This window comes from Vicia villosa, linkage group LG4, assembly GCF_029867415.1.
Source record: "Vicia villosa cultivar HV-30 ecotype Madison, WI linkage group LG4, Vvil1.0, whole genome shotgun sequence".
Taxonomy (NCBI): domain Eukaryota; kingdom Viridiplantae; phylum Streptophyta; class Magnoliopsida; order Fabales; family Fabaceae; genus Vicia; species Vicia villosa.
Window position 1 is genome coordinate 2,273,697 of NC_081183.1, and position 19,435 is coordinate 2,293,131.

At 33.0% G+C, this 19,435-nt stretch overlaps 3 protein-coding genes across 3 annotated transcripts; 2 read left to right on the forward strand and 1 right to left on the reverse strand.

Annotated features, from left to right (window-relative positions):
- The first annotated feature begins 1,773 nt into the window (after window positions 1-1,773).
- Window positions 1,774-4,316, forward strand: LOC131594799 (uncharacterized). The gene is made up of 4 exons (XM_058867001.1): window positions 1,774-2,685; window positions 2,794-2,910; window positions 3,024-3,251; window positions 4,227-4,316. The coding sequence occupies exons 1-4, from the start codon at window positions 1,774-1,776 to the stop codon at window positions 4,314-4,316; spliced, it is 1,347 nt and encodes a 448-aa protein (XP_058722984.1).
- Window positions 4,317-5,489: 1,173 nt separating this feature from the next.
- Window positions 5,490-12,126, forward strand: LOC131594304 (aldehyde dehydrogenase family 2 member C4-like). Its single transcript, XM_058866398.1, has 9 exons — window positions 5,490-5,691; window positions 6,933-7,075; window positions 9,697-10,080; window positions 10,163-10,252; window positions 10,339-10,512; window positions 10,872-11,009; window positions 11,260-11,397; window positions 11,480-11,541; window positions 11,738-12,126. Exons 1-9 carry the CDS (start codon window positions 5,586-5,588, stop codon window positions 12,009-12,011), a joined length of 1,509 nt encoding a protein of 502 aa, XP_058722381.1. The 5' UTR covers window positions 5,490-5,585; the 3' UTR covers window positions 12,012-12,126.
- Window positions 12,127-15,726: 3,600 nt separating this feature from the next.
- LOC131598705 (multiprotein-bridging factor 1c) lies at window positions 15,727-16,433 on the reverse strand. Its single transcript, XM_058871290.1, has one exon. It carries the CDS (start codon window positions 16,316-16,318, stop codon window positions 15,881-15,883), a length of 438 nt encoding a protein of 145 aa, XP_058727273.1. The 5' UTR covers window positions 16,319-16,433; the 3' UTR covers window positions 15,727-15,880.
- Window positions 16,434-19,435: the final 3,002 nt, after the last annotated feature.

Consider the following 19,435-nt stretch of genomic DNA (forward strand, 5'->3'; position numbering starts at 1 on the left):
CCTTCCTCTCATTTAAATCATCCAATAAAAGATAATTAGATAAAAAGTTAAATTAGATAGAAAGTTAGAAAAATAGAAAAATAAAATTTGTATCTCTATTATGTCACAAAAGCTAATGTTAATTAAGAGAAACTAAAATTTTCGTTATACAAAATTGAAAATTTTCATTAATTAAGAGAAGCTAATGTCACATGCATGGGCTAGTCTGCATGCATGCAAAAGTGCAAGGCTAGGTGTAAGAGATTCCCTTGGTGTACGCGGATGGCATGCATAAGTCTTGTCAAGGTTGATTCTTGCATGTATTATTGCAACTACCTAATGTCTTGCATGTGTTAGAGTTAAAAACATTTACTTATGTGGCTACATGATCGATTATATCATAGAAATTTCAAGCAAGCTACAATGTTGTAACACAAAATTATGACCTTCCTCTCATTTAATTCATGCAATAAAAGATAATTAGATAAAAAGTTAAATTAGATAGAAAGTTAGAAAAACAGAAAAATAAAATTTGTATCTCTATTATGTCACAAAAGCTAATGTTAATTAAGAGAAACTAAAATTTTCATTATACAAAATTGAAAATTTTCATTAATTAAGAGAAGCTAATGTCACATGCATGGGCTAGTCTGCATGCATGCAAAAGTGTAAGGCTAGGTGTAAGAGATTCCCTTGGTGTACGCGGATGGCATGCATAAGTCTTGTCAAGGTTGATTCTTGCATGTATTATTGCAACTACCTAATGTCTTGCATGTGTTAGAGTTAAAAACATTTACTTATATGTGGCTACATGATCGATTATATCATAGAAATTTCAAGCAAGCTACAATGTTGTAACACAAAATTATGACCTTCCTCTCATTTAAATCATCCAATAAAAGATAATTAGATAAAAAGTTAAATTAGATAGAAAGTTAGAATAATAGGAAAATAAAATTTGTATCTCTATTATGTCACAAAAGCTAATGTTAATTAAGAGAAACTAAAATTTTCATTATACAAAATTGAAAATTTTCATTAATTAAGAGAAGCTAATGTCACATGCATGGGCTAGTCTGCATGCATGCAAAAGTGTAAGGCTAGGTGTAAGAGATTCCCTTGGTGTACGCGGATGGCATGCATAAGTCTTGTCAAGGTTGATTCTTGCATGTATTATTGCAACTACCTAATGTCTTGCATGTGTTAGAGTTAAAAACATTTACTTATGTGGCTACATGATCGATTATATCATAGAAATTTCAAGCAAGCTACAATGTTGTAACACAAAATTATGACCTTCCTCTCATTTAAATCATCCAATAAAAGATAATTAGATAAAAAGTTAAATTAGATAGAAAGTTAGAAAAATAGAAAAATAAAATTTGTATCTCTATTATGTCACAAAAGCTAATGCTAATTAAGAGAAACTAAAATTTTCATTATACAAAATTGAAAATTTTCATTTATTAAGAGAAGCTAATGTCACATGCATGGGCTAGTTTGCATGCATGCAAAAGTGTAAGGTTAGGTGTGTAAGAGATTCCATAGTCTGCATGCATGCTTGCGTAAGGATAGATGTGTAAGAGATTCCCTAATGACATGCATAAGTCTTGTCAATGTTGATTCTTGCATGTATTATTGCAACTAAAAGAAGGTCTTGCATGTATTATATATGAACCACTTCACAAATATTTTGACACAAAACTATTTCTTCGTTCACAAATACCTATCACAAATATTTCTCACAATTATTTCTCACAAATAATTATCACATATATTTCTTCGATCAAAATTATGGCATCCACCTCGCAATACAAAGTTCGTGTTCACATGAATGGTGAGACTTACCACTGCGACGCAAATGGTTTTCTATTTAGAAACACTAACTCCACACGTTTTGCTCTAAATAGTAAAGCGGATTTCTCGTATCTAAAAAAGAAAATCGAGTTCAAAATTAGAGAACCAGTCTCTCAAATATTTTACCAACAACCATACGTTCAACCCGACAACTCGGTCAAGTTTTATCAATCACAGATACAAACTGACATAGAGGTCCAAAATATGTTCCTTAACCATGAGTATTATGGTTATGATTATCTGGAGTTGTACATAGTGGTTGAACAAATTGTTCCGTCGCAAGATATGCAGTCACAAGTTATTGATCCTGTTGTTGACGACGAACAACAACCCGAAGTTGTCGTCGATGAAGAAACTGAAGTAGAAGATGTGGTTGATGAGTTGGTGAACCGTGATTCCGACGATGAAGAACAAGTTCCATTACCTGATGCGCGTGCATATTCACCTTCAGCGCACTTCACAACACTTAATTTGGGGGAGGATGAGCCATCTTTTGATATGTTCTACAACCCATATATGAGGTCAGACAAGGAGTTAAAAGAGGGGAACACGTTTCGTTCGAAGGAAGATTGTATGCTAGCTATAAAAAACTGGCACTTAACAAACTGTGTTGATTTCAAAGCTGGTCGCTCAAATCCAGAAAGAGTAACTATTTTGTGCAGAAACCCGGAGTCTGGATACATGCTGAAGGCATCATTTAGGAAGAAATTTAATGCTTGGGTGATACGTTCGATTTCTCAAGCCCACACTTGCGTCAACACAAATATGGCGCAAGATCATCGGAAATTAAGTCATGACATGATATGTCATACCACCATACCTCTCGTCGAAGCTGACCCATCATTGAAGGTGAAGACGATTATTTCCCATTGTGTTTCCGTGTTCAAATATAGACCATCGTACAGAAAGGCTTGGTTAGTGAAGCAGAAAGCAATTGAAAAAGTCTACGGCAACTAGGAGGAATCCTACCAACAACTTCCTCGCTACCTGGCTGCACTTCAATCGTATTCACCTGGGACTGTTACTATATTGGGACACTCCTGGCACAATCCCAAGACGGAACCCCTCTCGAAGGTAATGGAATCTTCCATAGACTTTTCTGGGCGTTTCGACCATGCATCATCGGATTTGGTTTTTGCAAGCCGATTATTCAAATTGATGGAACCTGGTTGTATGGGAAATACAAGGGAACATTGCTGATGGCGGTCGCGCAAGATGGAAACAGCAATATTTTTCCAATAGCCTTTGCTCTGGTAGAACGAGAAACAACTGCTGCTTGGAGTTTCTTTCTGAAGAATCTCCGAGCTAGAGTTGATCCACAATCTAATCTTTGCTTGATTTCGGGCAGGCGCGCTTCTATTGACAGCACATACAACAATCCGGCAAATGGTTGGCACGACCCACCGTCTAAGCATGTCTACTGTATTAGGCATATCGCACAAAATTTTATGCGAGAGATCAAAGATAATTTTTTGAAGAACCAATTGGTGAACGCGGGGTATGCCTTAAACCAACCTGGATTTCAATACTACCGCAGTAAAATAGCGTTGTCAAATCCAGATGCGGGGAGGTGGATTGACAGCATTGACAGAGCGAGATGGACTAGGTCATACGACGATGGGACTAGGTGGGGCCACATGACTACAAATCTTGTGGAATCAATGAACGGAGTTTTCAAAGGTATGTGAAACCTACCTGTAACTGCTTTGGTTAGTGCAATGTATTTTCGGATGGCAACTTTGCTCGCCACAAGAGGTAAGCGGTGGAATTCAGTGTTACAAACACAACAGGTATATAGCGATGTCTGCATGAAATATATACAACAAGAATCTGCCAAGGGGAACACTCATCGAGTGACAGAGTTCGACCGTCATGGCCACACCTTCAGTGTCAAAGAAACAATTGACCACAACCAGGGGCTGCCACGACAAAAATATCGCGTCTCAATCCCATATCGTTGGTGCGACTGTGGCCAATTTCAAGCCTATCACATTCCTTGCTCCCATGTCATTGCAGCATGTTCACATACTCACTTTGATGCATTATCATTGGTATCAGAAATTTACAAGGTATCAACGTTGCTCAACGTATACGACAATTACTTTCCGGTGGTAGCGATGGAGGCATATTGGCCTGTGTACGAGGGGGAAACAGTTTGGCACAATGATTTAATGCGTCGGAATAAAATCGGTCGGCCAAACAGCAAGCGTATTAGAACCGAAATGGACGCCACTGAAAAAATGCAGAGGAAGTGTAGTATATGTCGTGAGGTAGGACATAATAGGAACAAATGTCCCAATCGTGGATCTAGCTCCACAACATAGTTTTTAGGTGCAATGATATTTGTAATTTATTTTATCAATGAAATGGACTTTTTTTTCATTAATCAGATGAGTTACAGCACACATGACAAACAACATAAACTAGGACTAGAAATAAATTTTTACCTAAAGGCAACATTTGAAAAGACAGCACAATGACTAAAACAACAACACAACAAACAATTAAAATCTAGGAAATTACAGCGGTTAAAACAATGTCATTTGTTCCATCCATTATTTGTTCAGTATCTTGGTCGGTTTTCACATCAACCCACCAACGGATCGTCTCTCCGGTCATAAGTGACACCCTTGTTCTAAGCCTCTGGATCCTTTTTTATTTCTTCCCCGGGATTGTACTCCCCTTCTAACTGTGACATCAGAGTCCGCTTCAGGTTGTTGAAGTCGCGGATGTTCCAAAACGTAACCGCCATAGGGGGTTTGACCGGAAAAAAATAACATGCCCATAACATCTTTTGTATTCCGGTGCCGGCACAGGACGACTGGATGATGTTCGTTGTCATGGGTCCGGCCTTATGCGAGACATGATCAATAATGTGAAGTGAAAATAGAAAAATTGAAGGAGAAAATAATGATTCTTGATTGCATGATGGGCTGCTATATATAGGCAAAAATTTGCACACAATTAAATGTTGTCGCCACCCAAGCAGGCAACCGGGACAACTGAATATAACTAAAAATAATAATATAAAAAAATTGAAGAAAAAAATAAAGGGGAGGTGTTGTCGCCAGGGGGTGGCGACAACACTGAGTATTTGTACATAGTCGCCAATGGGTCTGGCGACATCATTGCACTTTAAGTGTTGTCGCCACCCCAGCGACAACGTGTTTTTTTTTTTTTTTTTAAAAATTGCTATTTTGGTAATTATTTTAAAATACTTGTTATTTCTGAAAAAAATTTAAAAATTGGTTATTCAAAAAAAAAATTGATAAATCACTTTACTTCAATTAATTTTTAATCAAAATCAATTTATACTTTCAATTTCTTCACCGAAAAATCAAACACTGGGTAGTTGTGTACCAGTAACTGGTAATTGAGGTGTATAGGATGTTGGGATGAGTAATTCCTCACCTGAATTTTAGGATTTTGTACTGATTTGTTTTTGAAAATAAATAAGTTTTGATTAAAAAAAAATGATAATTGATGTGACAATGTGTAAAATATAATCAAAATGAGACTATTATAAACATCTTGACCGCATGGTTGTGCAAAATTGATTTCCAATCTTTGATATAATGTATACTAATCCTATATGACAAAATGTGTCTGATATTTACTCCTCTGCCCCCACGTTGTAATTTGTCTATATAAAAAAACACCCTTTTCCCAAATCAAAGGCCCAACCTCAACAAGTTGCCTTCTGACTTTGTCTCTAGTTTCTTTCTTAGGAAAACTCACAACACACAAACATGTCTTCTCTCTTCTCCAATGGCAAACCCAATTTCTCCATTGAAATTCCCACCATCAAGTTCACCAAACTCTTCATCAATGGACAATTTGTTGATTCTCTTTCAGGTTTTTCACTAGTTTTAATTTACATCTTCTCTTCTTTTCTCTACCAAATTGCTACTTTTCTTCTATAATCTCCCTTTATGACCATTTTTTTTTAGTTTAATTTTTATTGCTTCTCAAGGTTATTATCCATTATATTGTTTACTATAGAATTAATAAACTTTATTATTCTTAATATGATTTTTTTTTCTTTTATTATCATTCTTAATCTTTTCATCTATTTCTTATAATAAATAATTAAGAATAATATCAACAAAATAATTAATATTGCTTGAATTATTAGAATGACAAATAGCAAAGGTGTTTGTAGATTGAGTTGAATGAAATTTAATTAAATCCAATACTCTGATTAATTAATGTTTTTGATTTAGTTTTATTGTTCAACAAGTAATTTTTAACATTAAAATTAAACTAAACCAACTCCATTATCAATGAATATTGAATTGGTATGAGTTGGATTCCCATGTCTTATAAAAAAATAACTTTTAATTTGAAATAATAAGTGATTAATGAACGTGAAATACTAAAAGAGAAAAGAAATAATGCACCGATATGTAAAATAAATTTATATTGTTAATTAACGAGAATCATATATATTTAATCAGATAAAAAAATTTAAATTATTTAAATGACATGACAAAATGATATATTTCTATTAGATAATATTATTAAAAAAAATTATATGATCAATACATCTTCATTAAATTCATAATAAAATTAACCTAAATTAAATAAAAGATATCATTTTGTCACATGAAAGTATATTCTTTCTTTTTTTTTTGTTATAATTTGTCACATGAAACTTTAATGATATTAGGCAGCACACAAAATTAGACATATTGCATAGTTTGAATTTCAATGTATAATGAAGTCATAGCATATGTTAGATAAGGGTTGGCTTAATTTACTCATTCTTAATAAATTCATAACTAAAGTGAATAAAGACTTTTGCATAGTATTGTCCTTCATTTTCATTTTAAATAATAAAAATAGAAAATAAAAAACTATCTTTTAGTGTTTTGTTGCGTTTGAATTTTGAAGTATTATAGTTTTGGACAAAGAATAAGAAACAAAGCAAATGACATAACCGATTTGAATCTATGCCTTTAATCATATATAAAATAAAATTGAATTTAATTAGTCCATTATTTGCTAGTTGCTATACTCGTGCTATCGCACGGATTCTGTTTGGATTCACATTACACGTCGCGATATCTCATTTGTCAAATTTTATTATATTATAGGAAAAGAGTTTGAGACAATAGATCCAAGAACTGGAGAGGTGATAGCAAAGATTGCAGAGGGAAGAAAAGAAGACATTGATGTTGCTGTGAAGGCAGCACGTGTAGCTTTTGATGATGGTCCATGGCCTAGAATGCCCGGTGCGGTACGTTATCATTTCTCTTTCACCCTTTTAACTTACGTAATTAAATTCTCATTAATTTAGTTTAGGCTCAAACAAATTAATTAATTTGACTTACTTTCTCTAATCATGTTAATTTAAACCATCAGATTAAACATTCATATTTATATATTTTAATAAAAACTGCATATGCAAAGCAAAGAAAAGTCGGTAGTATTTTACCCCGAGAATATAATCTAAAAAATATATATTAGACTTTTAGTTCTCTAAACATCTTATGTATATAGTTTTTCTAAAATGTTTTTTTTAATGGATCTAATTAATTATAACTCTCTCGTGTTTAAAAATATTTAATAATATTAATTAAAATTTATTTGAAAACAATAGATATCCGTAAAGTTTGAAACAAACTTACATGTCAAGGTAAACATCACATTTATTGACTTCTTGTAATTTTTTGATAAATAATTAATCAATAGTACTCACCATATTTATTGGCAATATTCCATTTTTAGTAAACAACCTCATGTTTTGAATGCTTCTTCCAACTTCCAACCAAAATTAAGGCATCTCTAGTACTAGTACTCCATTAAAAGCTGGGATCACCTCTCACTATTATTTTTAATTAATGAGTTGACTTTATACAAACTAGAAAATAATAGCAAAACCCTACATTCTTGGTTAAATAGTACTACTAATAAATTTAATTTAAATATTTAATAAGTATAAACACTTATTTATATCTAAAATAATATTAAATATCTCGTCAAGTCAACTCAGTTTGACAATTGTGAATGAACATCAATCTTAAGGGTGTGTTTGAATGAGACATTCAATTTTGTTTAAAGAATTTAAAATTCTAAACAAGTTAAATGGTTCAATTGAAATTTATTCATTTTAAATTTTTTTGTTTGGATGAAGTATTTCAATGATTAAGTGTTAAATTTTTAGGGTCATTTTCATACATTTTTTTAAAAAATGGTCAAATTTAAAATATGAAAAAATTGACTAATTTGCAAATTTTAAAACTTTACATGGACCAATTTATAAAATTCAAAATTATTAGGGATATTTGCAATTTTTGAATTTTTTTTACTTATATTAAAATTTTCATAATATATGAGTACCATCTTGCAAAATTTAAAAACTTAATAATAAATAATTTACCATAGACATCATATAAAATGAAGGAGTAATGTTAAATTCTTTACTTTTTGTCATTTGAAATTTCTTAAATTTAATTTAAATAAAATATTTTATAAATTTAAATAATTTTAACAATTCTCTTTATTTTGTATCCAAACTATAGATTTTGATCTAGTCATTTTAAATTTTTTTCAAAAAATGATTTTCTCTCGTTAAAATGTTTCATCCAAATACACTCTAATTATAGGGATTAAATTCGCTTCCACGACATTCTACTTGTTCACATTTTAAAAGACAAATTCCTGTTACTAGACTATTTTATAGAAAATAAAATAAATATTTAATAAATAAATTCTTAACAAAAATAATTATTTATATTTATATATTAATACATAATAAATTAATAATATTTATAAATTAAGACCTTTCGAAAAAGAAGTCTCATTCAACTATTTTTGTCATATAGTTATTTGATGGAATGTTTTTGACATGACCTTGCAATAATATTACAACCCCAACATCTATAACTTTTTATATGGTTACCAAGATATCCACGTACCTTCTTCTTCCCCAAACTCAAGGTTTTACATTCACAACTTTTCGTTATTATTATAAAATAAAAATTGATTCTTTAAATATATTAAATAACTTATATGTTTAGCCTATATAGAAGAGATTAGATGTATTATTAATTCAATTAATTAATTTTAAAAAAATATTTATAATAACTTAAAAATAGCATAAATAAACGGACATATTCGCTCCATAGATGAATATAATTGAGAATGCAGATATAAAATTTTGGTCGTGAATAAGAAAGATTAAAAATTGTACTATAAATTATTGTTAACAGGTAGACCGGACCTTGTTGTCACTATAAGAGAAAAGTACTTTTGAATAATTGAATAATTGTCAAATCTTTATTCAATGATCAATAAATTATGTGATTGTGAACTTGTCATGTGCTTTGACATCAAATCCGTGACTCTTAGCCTATTGGTGTACAAAAGTCCAATAATCCTTCTAGACTCTTACATTTCATTCAATGTAAAATGTTGGCCCTATCATCACAAAGAAACACTTTTCTTTTATTTGCATATTACTATCTCTAGGTCCACCTTCTCTATTACTATTCCTATTTTTGTCATAACAAATTTATGTGAATTTGGCTTCAAATGAATGCATGACTTGAAACCATTTTTTTCAAAAGATTGGATTGATTTACAACTTGTATAATAATTTACAATCTTACCCTAAATCAAGGTTTGTTAAGAGTCTCACATCGGACAATATATGATCTGAACATGTATTTATAAGTGAGGACAATCCTCACCCTACTAGTCGATTTTGTAGGATTAAATTAGGTTCAACCACATTTTTTAACATGGTATCAGAACCGTCAAAGAACATTACATGATTAAAAAATGTTACATATACATTGGTTCAATTTATATTTTTACAACATATTAAACTTGACCTATGATTTGTTAATTAATCAGGAAAGAGCAAGAATCTTGCTGAAATGGGCAGAATTAATTGATCAAAACATAGAAGAAATAGCAGCATTAGACACCATAGATGCTGGAAAATTGTACAATTTCTGCAAAGCTGTTGACATACCTGGAGTAGCACACACTATACGTTACTACGCAGGTGCTGCTGATAAAATTCATGGAGAGGTTCTAAAACCTTCGCGCGAGTTGCACGCATATACTTTGATGGAACCTATTGGTGTTGTCGGACACATAATTCCTTGGAATTTTCCTAGTACCATGTTTGCTACTAAGGTTGCTCCGTCTTTAGCTGCTGGTTGTACTATGGTTCTTAAGCCGGCTGAACAAACACCTCTTTCGGCTTTGTTTTATGCTCATCTCGCTAAACAGGTAAGGTTAAAGATAATTTGTTGATTAATTTTTTGATCTTAATGTGATTAAAATCGAGTTTAATGTGATTAATATTTTGAAGGCTGGAATTCCGGATGGAGTACTCAATGTAGTACCGGGATTCGGTGCAACTGCGGGAGCTGCAATAAGTTCGCACATGGATATTGATAAGGTGAAATTTAAATGTTATAAATATTCGAATTTTAATTATGGGCTAATGTGATTAAAATTGAGGTTAATGTGATTGTGATTGTGCAGGTTAGTTTTACCGGTTCAACAGAAGTAGGACGCGAAATAATGATATCTGCAGCTAAAAGTAATTTGAAACCAGTTTCATTGGAGTTGGGAGGAAAATCACCTCTGTTGATTTTTGATGATGCTGATGTTGATAAGGCTGCTGAACTTGCTCTCATTGGCATCCTATTTAATAAGGTGAATATTTTCCAAGATAAAGTATTTTCTAAAGGCACTAGTCGGAATTTACACTTCTAAAACGTGTCATTATGAGTTCCTGCACGAAATTTTTATTGTTTATTGATAAGTGGTTAGGTCGTTCAGACGGGAGAATAATCCTACAATACGGTTCAAGAGTAATTTTAAAAATTGACCGTAGTATTTAACACTAGACTGTGTTAAAATACTAGACGTAGATAGAATTGGTCAAGCTCTATAATTAAGTTTATGCGATCTTTGTTAGCGTTTCTCGCAATACCATTTACTTTTTACAAAACAATCCAATTGTATGGCTTCTAAAAAGTTCTGTTTTTTTTCTTACTATTGTATGGTTTTAGGGAGAAATTTGTGTTGCCGGTTCTCGTGTGTTTGTTCAAGAAGGAATCTATGATGAATTCGAAAAGAAGTTGGTGGAGAAAGCAAAAGCTTGGATCGTTGGTGATCCTTTTGATCCTAAAGCTCAACAAGGGCCTCAGGTATGAACTTAGCAACACAAAATCATAAGTCATCAACAAACACTTAAAATGTTGAAATAAAAAAAAAATTAAGAACTAAAAAAACTTAAATTGGTTATTAGATTGACATTTGTAATACTCAACTGAATTAGAGACGGATTTTACATTTTTTTTTCGTCTTTAATATTCGGTTGCTATTTCAACTTTTTATAATAGTATATTATATTTCTCTAGTAAACAAATATGAGTCTCTAAGATTTTTCTATTGTAGGTTGACAAGAAGCAATTTGAAAAAATTCTTTCCTATATTGAAATAGGAAAGAAAGAAGGAGCAACCCTTTTGACAGGTGGTAAAAATATTGGAGACAAAGGTTACTATATTGAGCCTACAGTTTTCTCTAATGTTAAGGTGAATTTCAATTCAACAAATATAATATTTATATGGATACCTTCAAAATATTCAAATATTTTGTTCATAATAATTTGATTAGGAGGACATGCTTATAGCACAAGATGAAATATTTGGACCTGTCATGGCACTCATGAAGTTCAAGTAAGTTATTTTTTTAATTTTTTGTTCATATATAAAAAAAAATTACTTTTCATATCAATTGAATAACTAATATATCTGATTTATATATAATCCAAATATATTATTTATTTAATAAATTTAAAAAATAATGTTTTCTTATAAATAGAACCATATAGTATTTATGCATATAAAATAAATACATGAATAAACAATATAGGACTATTGAGGAAGCGATTAAAAGTGCGAACAATACAAGATATGGTTTAGCAGCCGGAATTGTGACAAAGAATTTGGACATAGCAAACACTGTGTCGAGATCGATTCGTGCTGGAATTATTTGGATTAATTGTTACTTTGCATTTGGAAATGACATTCCTTATGGAGGTTACAAGATGAGTGGATTTGGAAGAGATTTTGGGTTGGAATCATTGCATAAGTATTTGCAAGTTAAATCTGTTGTTACTCCCATTTACAATTCTCCTTGGCTTTGAATGTTGTTTGTATTTGAGTTATTATGTGTATGTCAACAATAATGGATCTTTTACATATGTATACTTCATTACAATAATATAACATTATAAGATCTTATGTTATATTGCATATCAATTGATGTGAAGTCTTTGTTGAACTTGGATCCAAAAAATTGTGACATTTCTTTGTAGACATTGTCTTAGTAACTTGACTTTAAGATTGCTAGACTAGATGATCTTCTAGAAGAATGATTCTCTATAGTCAATGAAGGTTTAATTTGTCCTTTTTTAAAGAATATTGGGAAGCTTTGGTCTTCAACTTCCTCACACGGACCACATTAAGTGTTTTCTTGTCATTAAAGATTTTGGACTTTGCAATTCATTTTTATTAAACTATAATCTTGTTTTGCCTTGAAACATTCGTGAACCATTTCACGAAGTACGTGTCCAGATAATCCAAAGTCTCGATAATTACCTCGTGGTCTTCCGGTCACAAAACAACGTCTAAGTTAGTGTTGACAAGAGGACTCTTACTCTGCACACTTAAATAAATTGTTCCTAAACAAATTATTCTTTTGTTTTGTTGTTATTTTACATTAAAAAAAAATTCTCCCCTTTTGTCATTAAACAAAAAACACGTGTAAAAAATATTTATATTTGCTAAGTGTACAATAAAAGGTGAGAGTCTCCTCGCGTAGGATGCAAGAGACTCTACTTGTTTGATCCCTACGAATTGTGAAGGATCCATGTACTAACTAGAGAGCAATAAAGGTGACCACCTCGCCTCTGACGAATTGGGGTAAGTGGAGGTTGTGGGAAGCTTACTCACGTATGGATTGTTGTGTACAAGTGGGAGTTGGAAGTCCCACATTGTTTAGAAAAGTGTAGGTTAAACACTTATTAAGTGAGAGGACACGTACACCTATCACCTTAAGGTTTTTGGTGAATATCTGATGTCTCTCTCACTTGTGTGTTGCTCTTGTCCCAATGTGGATGCTCCTCACGATGACCCAACATAAATTGTCAAAAGCTCTTTTTTAATGTGTACTAGATGAAATTCTATCCCCTTTTCTCGATTATGGGGTTGAGACCTTTATAGAAGATTAAATGGGTATGGGATAGAAATCCAAGAGACCATTTTTTCATTCCTCCCGTGAAACATGGAGAGGAAGAGACCAAGTCATCCCTCAATCCTGTAAGGACTTGTTTATCAATCTCCTGAAATTCCTTGATCGTTTTTCCTTAGACACCTCATAAACCACTTGTATTACATGAGGCGATCGTTGATTTTGGACTTAAGCCCAACTGATTCTTAGGGCGGCCACCTTACTTCTTACGCTTTGGGTGATTTGTTATACTCAGGATCCTCGAGTGATCAAGCTTCATTTGGGCACTCGCCCCCTTAGTTATACCACGAATCATTTCCTTTTAGGCCCAATAAATATCTCACTCTAGAGTCCCTCAAGCACTAGGCCTTGTGATTAATGATATTTTGATTTTTTTTTCACTAGTGTCTTATGCCTAATTTCTAGTAGTTTTATCCTCATTTTTTGCAGTGAAGTACTTATGTTTCATCATTTTTCTTTGTGATTTAGGTATTTCAGATGAAAGACGACAAGACAAGGCAAGTTGAAAGCAAAATCAAGGTAGAATACGGAAAGGTAATGCGAAGAGAAGGTCATACTACACGGACTAGGGTCCATTATGGCCTGGCTATAGCCAGTGCTACTATTCGTAATGGGTGTAGATCTCCCTTTTCAATATTTGGCTCCCAGAACAATGGTAAAGCATAGGCCATCATGACAAGCCCGTAATGGGTGTTATGGTCATAATGTGCCCAGCACCGGCACCATATTAAAATTGATGAATGCCTTAGAAAATTGAGTATTCAAATTTAAGACGAAGGAAGTGTATTAGAGTCAACTGAGAAATACTTCATTATTTTAATAGTTAAACTTTTTAAAGGTTTCCAAACGAACGAGATACATTATGAAAATAGATAACTCGTTAGTTTAGAACAAGGTAATACACTGATGAAAGTATGCATTAATATTAATTTATATTATCCACAAACAAGCTTCTTGTTATAATCTTAATCAAACTTGTATGAACAAAGTTGTAGGCATGAATCATTGTCTTAGATCCTTCTTTATAACTTTTAAGAAAATCACTTTTTAATTTTTCATAAAACTACCATAAAAATTGACTGTTTTAGATAAACACAAAACTATTAGAACTTCGTTTCAAATTGGTTTCTGAGAAACGATTACTCTTTTTACTATTGAATATTGTTGTACACTTGTGGTATACGTGTGCATGATGTATCAAGTGTTTGGTGTTCTTGCTGAAGACCTATTTAAGTTAATATTGTTGTAAACAATATGGAGAAGAAGAAGAAAATTTGTTAAATGAAATCGAAAACACAACATGCGAAGAAGGTAAACATGTTGAATATATGAAAGGAAGAAGAAGATGGTCCATCTTGTTTAAATAAATATGGGAGAAAAGAAAATAGATGCGAGAAGAGAAATGTGGAGAAGAGACGCGAGAAGGGGAATGTGGGGAAAGAGAGAATGGAGAAAAGTGAGTGATAACAGAGAGAGATAGAAAGAGAAGTGATGAATGAAAAAAACTGAGGTTAATAATAAAATCTGAATTGTTTAATAATAAATTTTGAGTGATTTGGATAAAAAGACATGAAATAACAAAAAAAAAAGTAAGGATGTGTTGGAAACATAATGTTTCGTTCTAAAACCAAAAATGGATGTTGTACTTTCACGAAGGAACCAAAAATGAAGAGAGTTGAATCATTATTGATTTCCTAGCTCTAAAGTCAAATATTAACTTCCTAACTCTATGGTCAAATTTTATCCTATGTGCATGAAGTGTGATGGCATAGTTTAAACAACGAAACACTTTCAAGTGGATCAAGGAAGGTGGTTGAATATACAGACGTTCATAAGGACTTTTTTACTTTAGTAAGAAAGTGGACAACCTATTGATTATGTGAAAGGCATGTCGAACACAAAAGTTACGTGTTTAAAGGAAGTTACGTGTTTAAAGGAATGTTAGATTAAAAAATAGGGTTCTATACATTGAGTATATGTTGATGTTTCCTTTCTATTAATCCATTTTGTCAAAGTGTTTCAACACATGAATTTTGATCTACATCGCCTTTGGACAAAAGAAATCAGATAGGGATGTTAGATTAAAAAATAGGGTTCTATACATTGAGTATATGTTGATGTTTCCTTTCTATTAATCCATTTTGTCAGAGTGTTTCAACACATGAATTTTGATCTACATCGCCTTTGGACAAAAATAATCAGATAGGGTTGCAAATTTTGTACCATTATCTTATCTAAAAGATTTAAGAGATGTGTGAAACTGATTTTCAAAATATGCTATAAACTAAATTATATTAGTTTTAGTTTGATCTTTTGTTTCAAGGAAGATAAACCAAGTAAACATAATATAATCATCAATCAAAGTTAACAAATATTTATATTATAGACTGGAAATGGCAGAAATGGGTCCCCATAAATCAAAATATGTAAAATATCAAATGGTGAAGAATAGTGACTAGTGCTACGAGGAAATGGCAATTTTCTTAGTTTACCAAAACCCCCTATGTCTTAAATTCAAAGTTAAGTGTTATTACCATTTCCATTAGAAGAGTTCTTGGCAATGTGGGAATGGAATTGGCTTAGAGAGTTATATTTTGGACTGTTAGAGCAATTCAAAACTGTTAATAGATCCATCTAAACATTATTCACATTAACATTCCATTACAACAATCATCATCATATTAATACATCTAATACCACACCCATGTCATCACAATTCACAATACACAAAAACACAAAAAAGTTAAAATCAAAACCCCATTTTCATTTTCCAATTTTACCCCTAAGCTTAACACCCAGAACCCTCTCCATTTTCCCCAAAACAAGCTGATTAGGAACCGCTTTCCCATTCTCATACTCCTGCACAACCTGAACCCTCTCATTAATCTGTTTCGCCAGCTCAGCTTGACTAATCTTCTTATCCAAACGCGCTTTCTGTATCATCTGTCTCACTTCCCCGCCAACCCGCTCCAACGCCGCCGGTTCAGCCGCTTCGTCTAGCTTCCTCGCGTTCACAACCGGACCGGCGGTTTTCTTGTTCAAACCAGCGGTTGATTTCTTGAGCGTCTGGACTTCTGCTCCGGTTCGGAAGGCTTGGTTCACCGCTTTCGGGTTGCGGAGATCTTGTGCCTTGGGTTTTGATTTGTGGAGGACGACTGGCTCCCAGTCTTGTGCGATCGCTCCGGTTGTTCGTGTTGGCATTGTCGCGATCGAGCTTGAAAATGGAATTTGAACAGAGATGGAAATGAAATTGAGATGAGAATGGAATGGAGATGGTTGTTGTTTATATAGGGTGATGAATGTATCTGGAACGTTCTATTATGTGATGGTGAATACAGAATTTTATGGGCTTCGGGGATTCTCGGGAAAGTTCTATGACTGTTTTTTGCGTGGAGAACAAGCTGAAAAATAAACGTATTTATCATAATAAAAAGAAATGTATTATACTCCGTCCGTCCCACAATGACTGACCCATTTGAAATAAAATTAAGTCTCAAAATGAATGACCCATTTCAATTTCCAATGCACTTTTTTCAATTCTACCCTCCAATTATTAAAAAGTTCACCATTCTCAATACATTACAAGGGCACTATAGTAAAAATAATATTATCTCTATTACTTTTTTACATTTTTCTTAATATGTGTGAAATGGTTGTTGGGTCACTCATTGTAAGACGGAGGGAGTAGTTGTTTTAATTTATATTTCCATTCTCTCATTATAAATATTATTTTTATAATTTTTTTTTGTACTATCGCATATTATTTGTGTTTTTTTATATCAATAAAAATTTATTAATATTTATTTATTTATTGTATGTTAATCTATATAAGTTGTAGTAATTATTATTGATGAAAATATTTTAATAAATAAAATTGTTTTTATTGATGAAATGAATTTAATTAATTGTTTTTAAAATAGTATGTAAAATTTAAATGGAACATCTAAAATGAGATGGATGGAATATTATATTTAAAGTAGTATTTCATTAGTTTAATTACAATTTTAATTATTTATTTTAATTAACTTATTCAATTGGTATTTCATTTTAAAACTTGTATATTTATGTCTTTTTTATTATTAAATTATAGTGTGATATTTGCAAAAAGTTTCGTCTAGGGCGATGTCCTCCGACTGCCTTAGAAGAGGCGACGATAGAAAATTATTCAAAGAGAGTTATCATCTCACTCTGTTGTCCTTCCTCGCCTCTACATGGGAATGTGGGATAAGACGTTTCTCAGACAGAGAGAAAGTCAAAGTTGTAACACCCTTCTAAACCCCGCGGCAATTTAAATAAATATATCAGAGTAAAAACATAAACACAAGGGTGTCACAATTATTTAAAACAAATAAACCAACTAAGGTCAAAGTCATGCTTCATTAGGAAACGATTCACCAAAACACAAACATGTTTATCAAGCGGAATAAGAAACATCGTCAATACAACCAAATGGAAATATAATCCAACACCAAATAAAATAGAGTAATCTCATAAAACTCTAAAACTATCGTTCCCGCGGACATTCCCCTTTCGCTTGCACTTTTGTACGGGGCGGGGTAAGATTTTAGGATCGCACCCTCAACTATGCCCGCCCCGCCCCATTTTTTGTGGGCTTTTGTGGGGCGGGCATGGCCCGTTTGCCACCCCTACTTGCAGGGTCACAAAATCTTGGTAAAAACCAATTATCATATTTGACAAGTCTTAAAGAAGCCCGATCTAGCAAGAAGAATGATATATTGGACCGTGGAGCTTTCGGAACACAACATTCAATATGTCTAGATGGTAAGCATCAAGTCACATGTTGTGGCAGGTTTTGTGGCAAAATTCATGTCGCCTATAGATGAAGACACACCTATAGAGTGGGCACTATCTCTAGATGGTGCCACCAATATAAAAGGGTGTGGTGCTGGAATAGTTCTATAAGGACCTAGGAATATACTCATCAAACAAGCTTTAAAATTTAAGTTCACCGCCAAAAATAACTAGGCGAGCGGTAAGAATGGTGTTTTAGGTGGCTACTCGGAGCAAAACACTTTTAAAGTTGTATTAGGCGGTATTAAGTGGCTCTCACTTAAATGAATGACGATCCTTTACCCCTTGAGGGATACTCCATTCATAGGGGTTCTCTAGGGACGTGGTTTATGGTTCGCTAGACGTGGCTCGTCTGTTCCTCTTTTCTTGAAAGATTGCTTTACTGACTATATATCTGGGGTCAATAAAGACTTTACTTGCTTAACATATATATTTGAACGGATCACCAAGGCGGCCCCAATGGATTTTGCTCAGGCGGCCCAAATGTTAGGTGATGGGCGCCCTAATATAGGACTTTGCCAAAATGGACAATACACAGTCCCTCTAACACGAGGACTTTTGTGTTAAATGGAAAAGTGTTTCAAACGTCCTTACTCTTTGTGTGGCCCTCACCTAACAAGCAACCCATATGACGGGGGGGGGGGGCAGATCTTCTTGTAGAGGTCACTATTCTCTTTCTGGCGAGTCCCTTAATGTGAGGCAAGGAAAATGGAAAACGAGTTCTCTAGCAGGAAGTACTTTGGTGGGGCCCATGCCCATATTGCATGAGCGTGTAGAGAAATCTATTGAATAATGTTCATAGTTGTAAGTTGGGATTGTATAAGTACTGTATACTTGGGAAACAATGTCGTGTTTGGCTATAGGTAGAAAGTACAAAACATTGTGAATTTTAGACTATGTGCATTTTGACGTGTGAGGACTTACCAAAAAGGTGTCCATGGGTAGTTTCATGTATTTTGTGACTTTCATAAATGATTTTTATTGCAAGGTTTTAATGTATTTCTTGAAGCATGAATTTGAAGTCTTTACCAAATTTAAGTTGTGGAAGGCATAGGTATAGAATCAAACCGAAAAACAAATCAAGTATTTGCGGTCAAATAATGAGATATAGTACATTGATTTGAAATTCAAGAAGTTATGTGAAAAACATTGTATTCAAAGACATTTATGAGTTTTTGCAAAACACCACGTCAAAATGGTATGACAAAGAGAATGAACAAGTCTCTAACTGGAAATGCAAGACGTCTCTTGTTAAATGCTAGACTATCAAAAGTTTTCCAGGCATGTGCAATTAACAAGGCATGTTATTTTATCAACAACTCACCACGAGCTTCATCGGATGGGAGAGTTGCAGATGAGGTATGGACATGTAAGTCTATTGATCTTAACAGTTAAAGGATTTTTTTTGTTGTCCTGCTCATGTGCATGTATCCAGTGAAGATCAATTCAAACTTGACATAAAGTCGAAGAAATATGTTTGCTTTAGTTACGAACCAGGTGTGAATG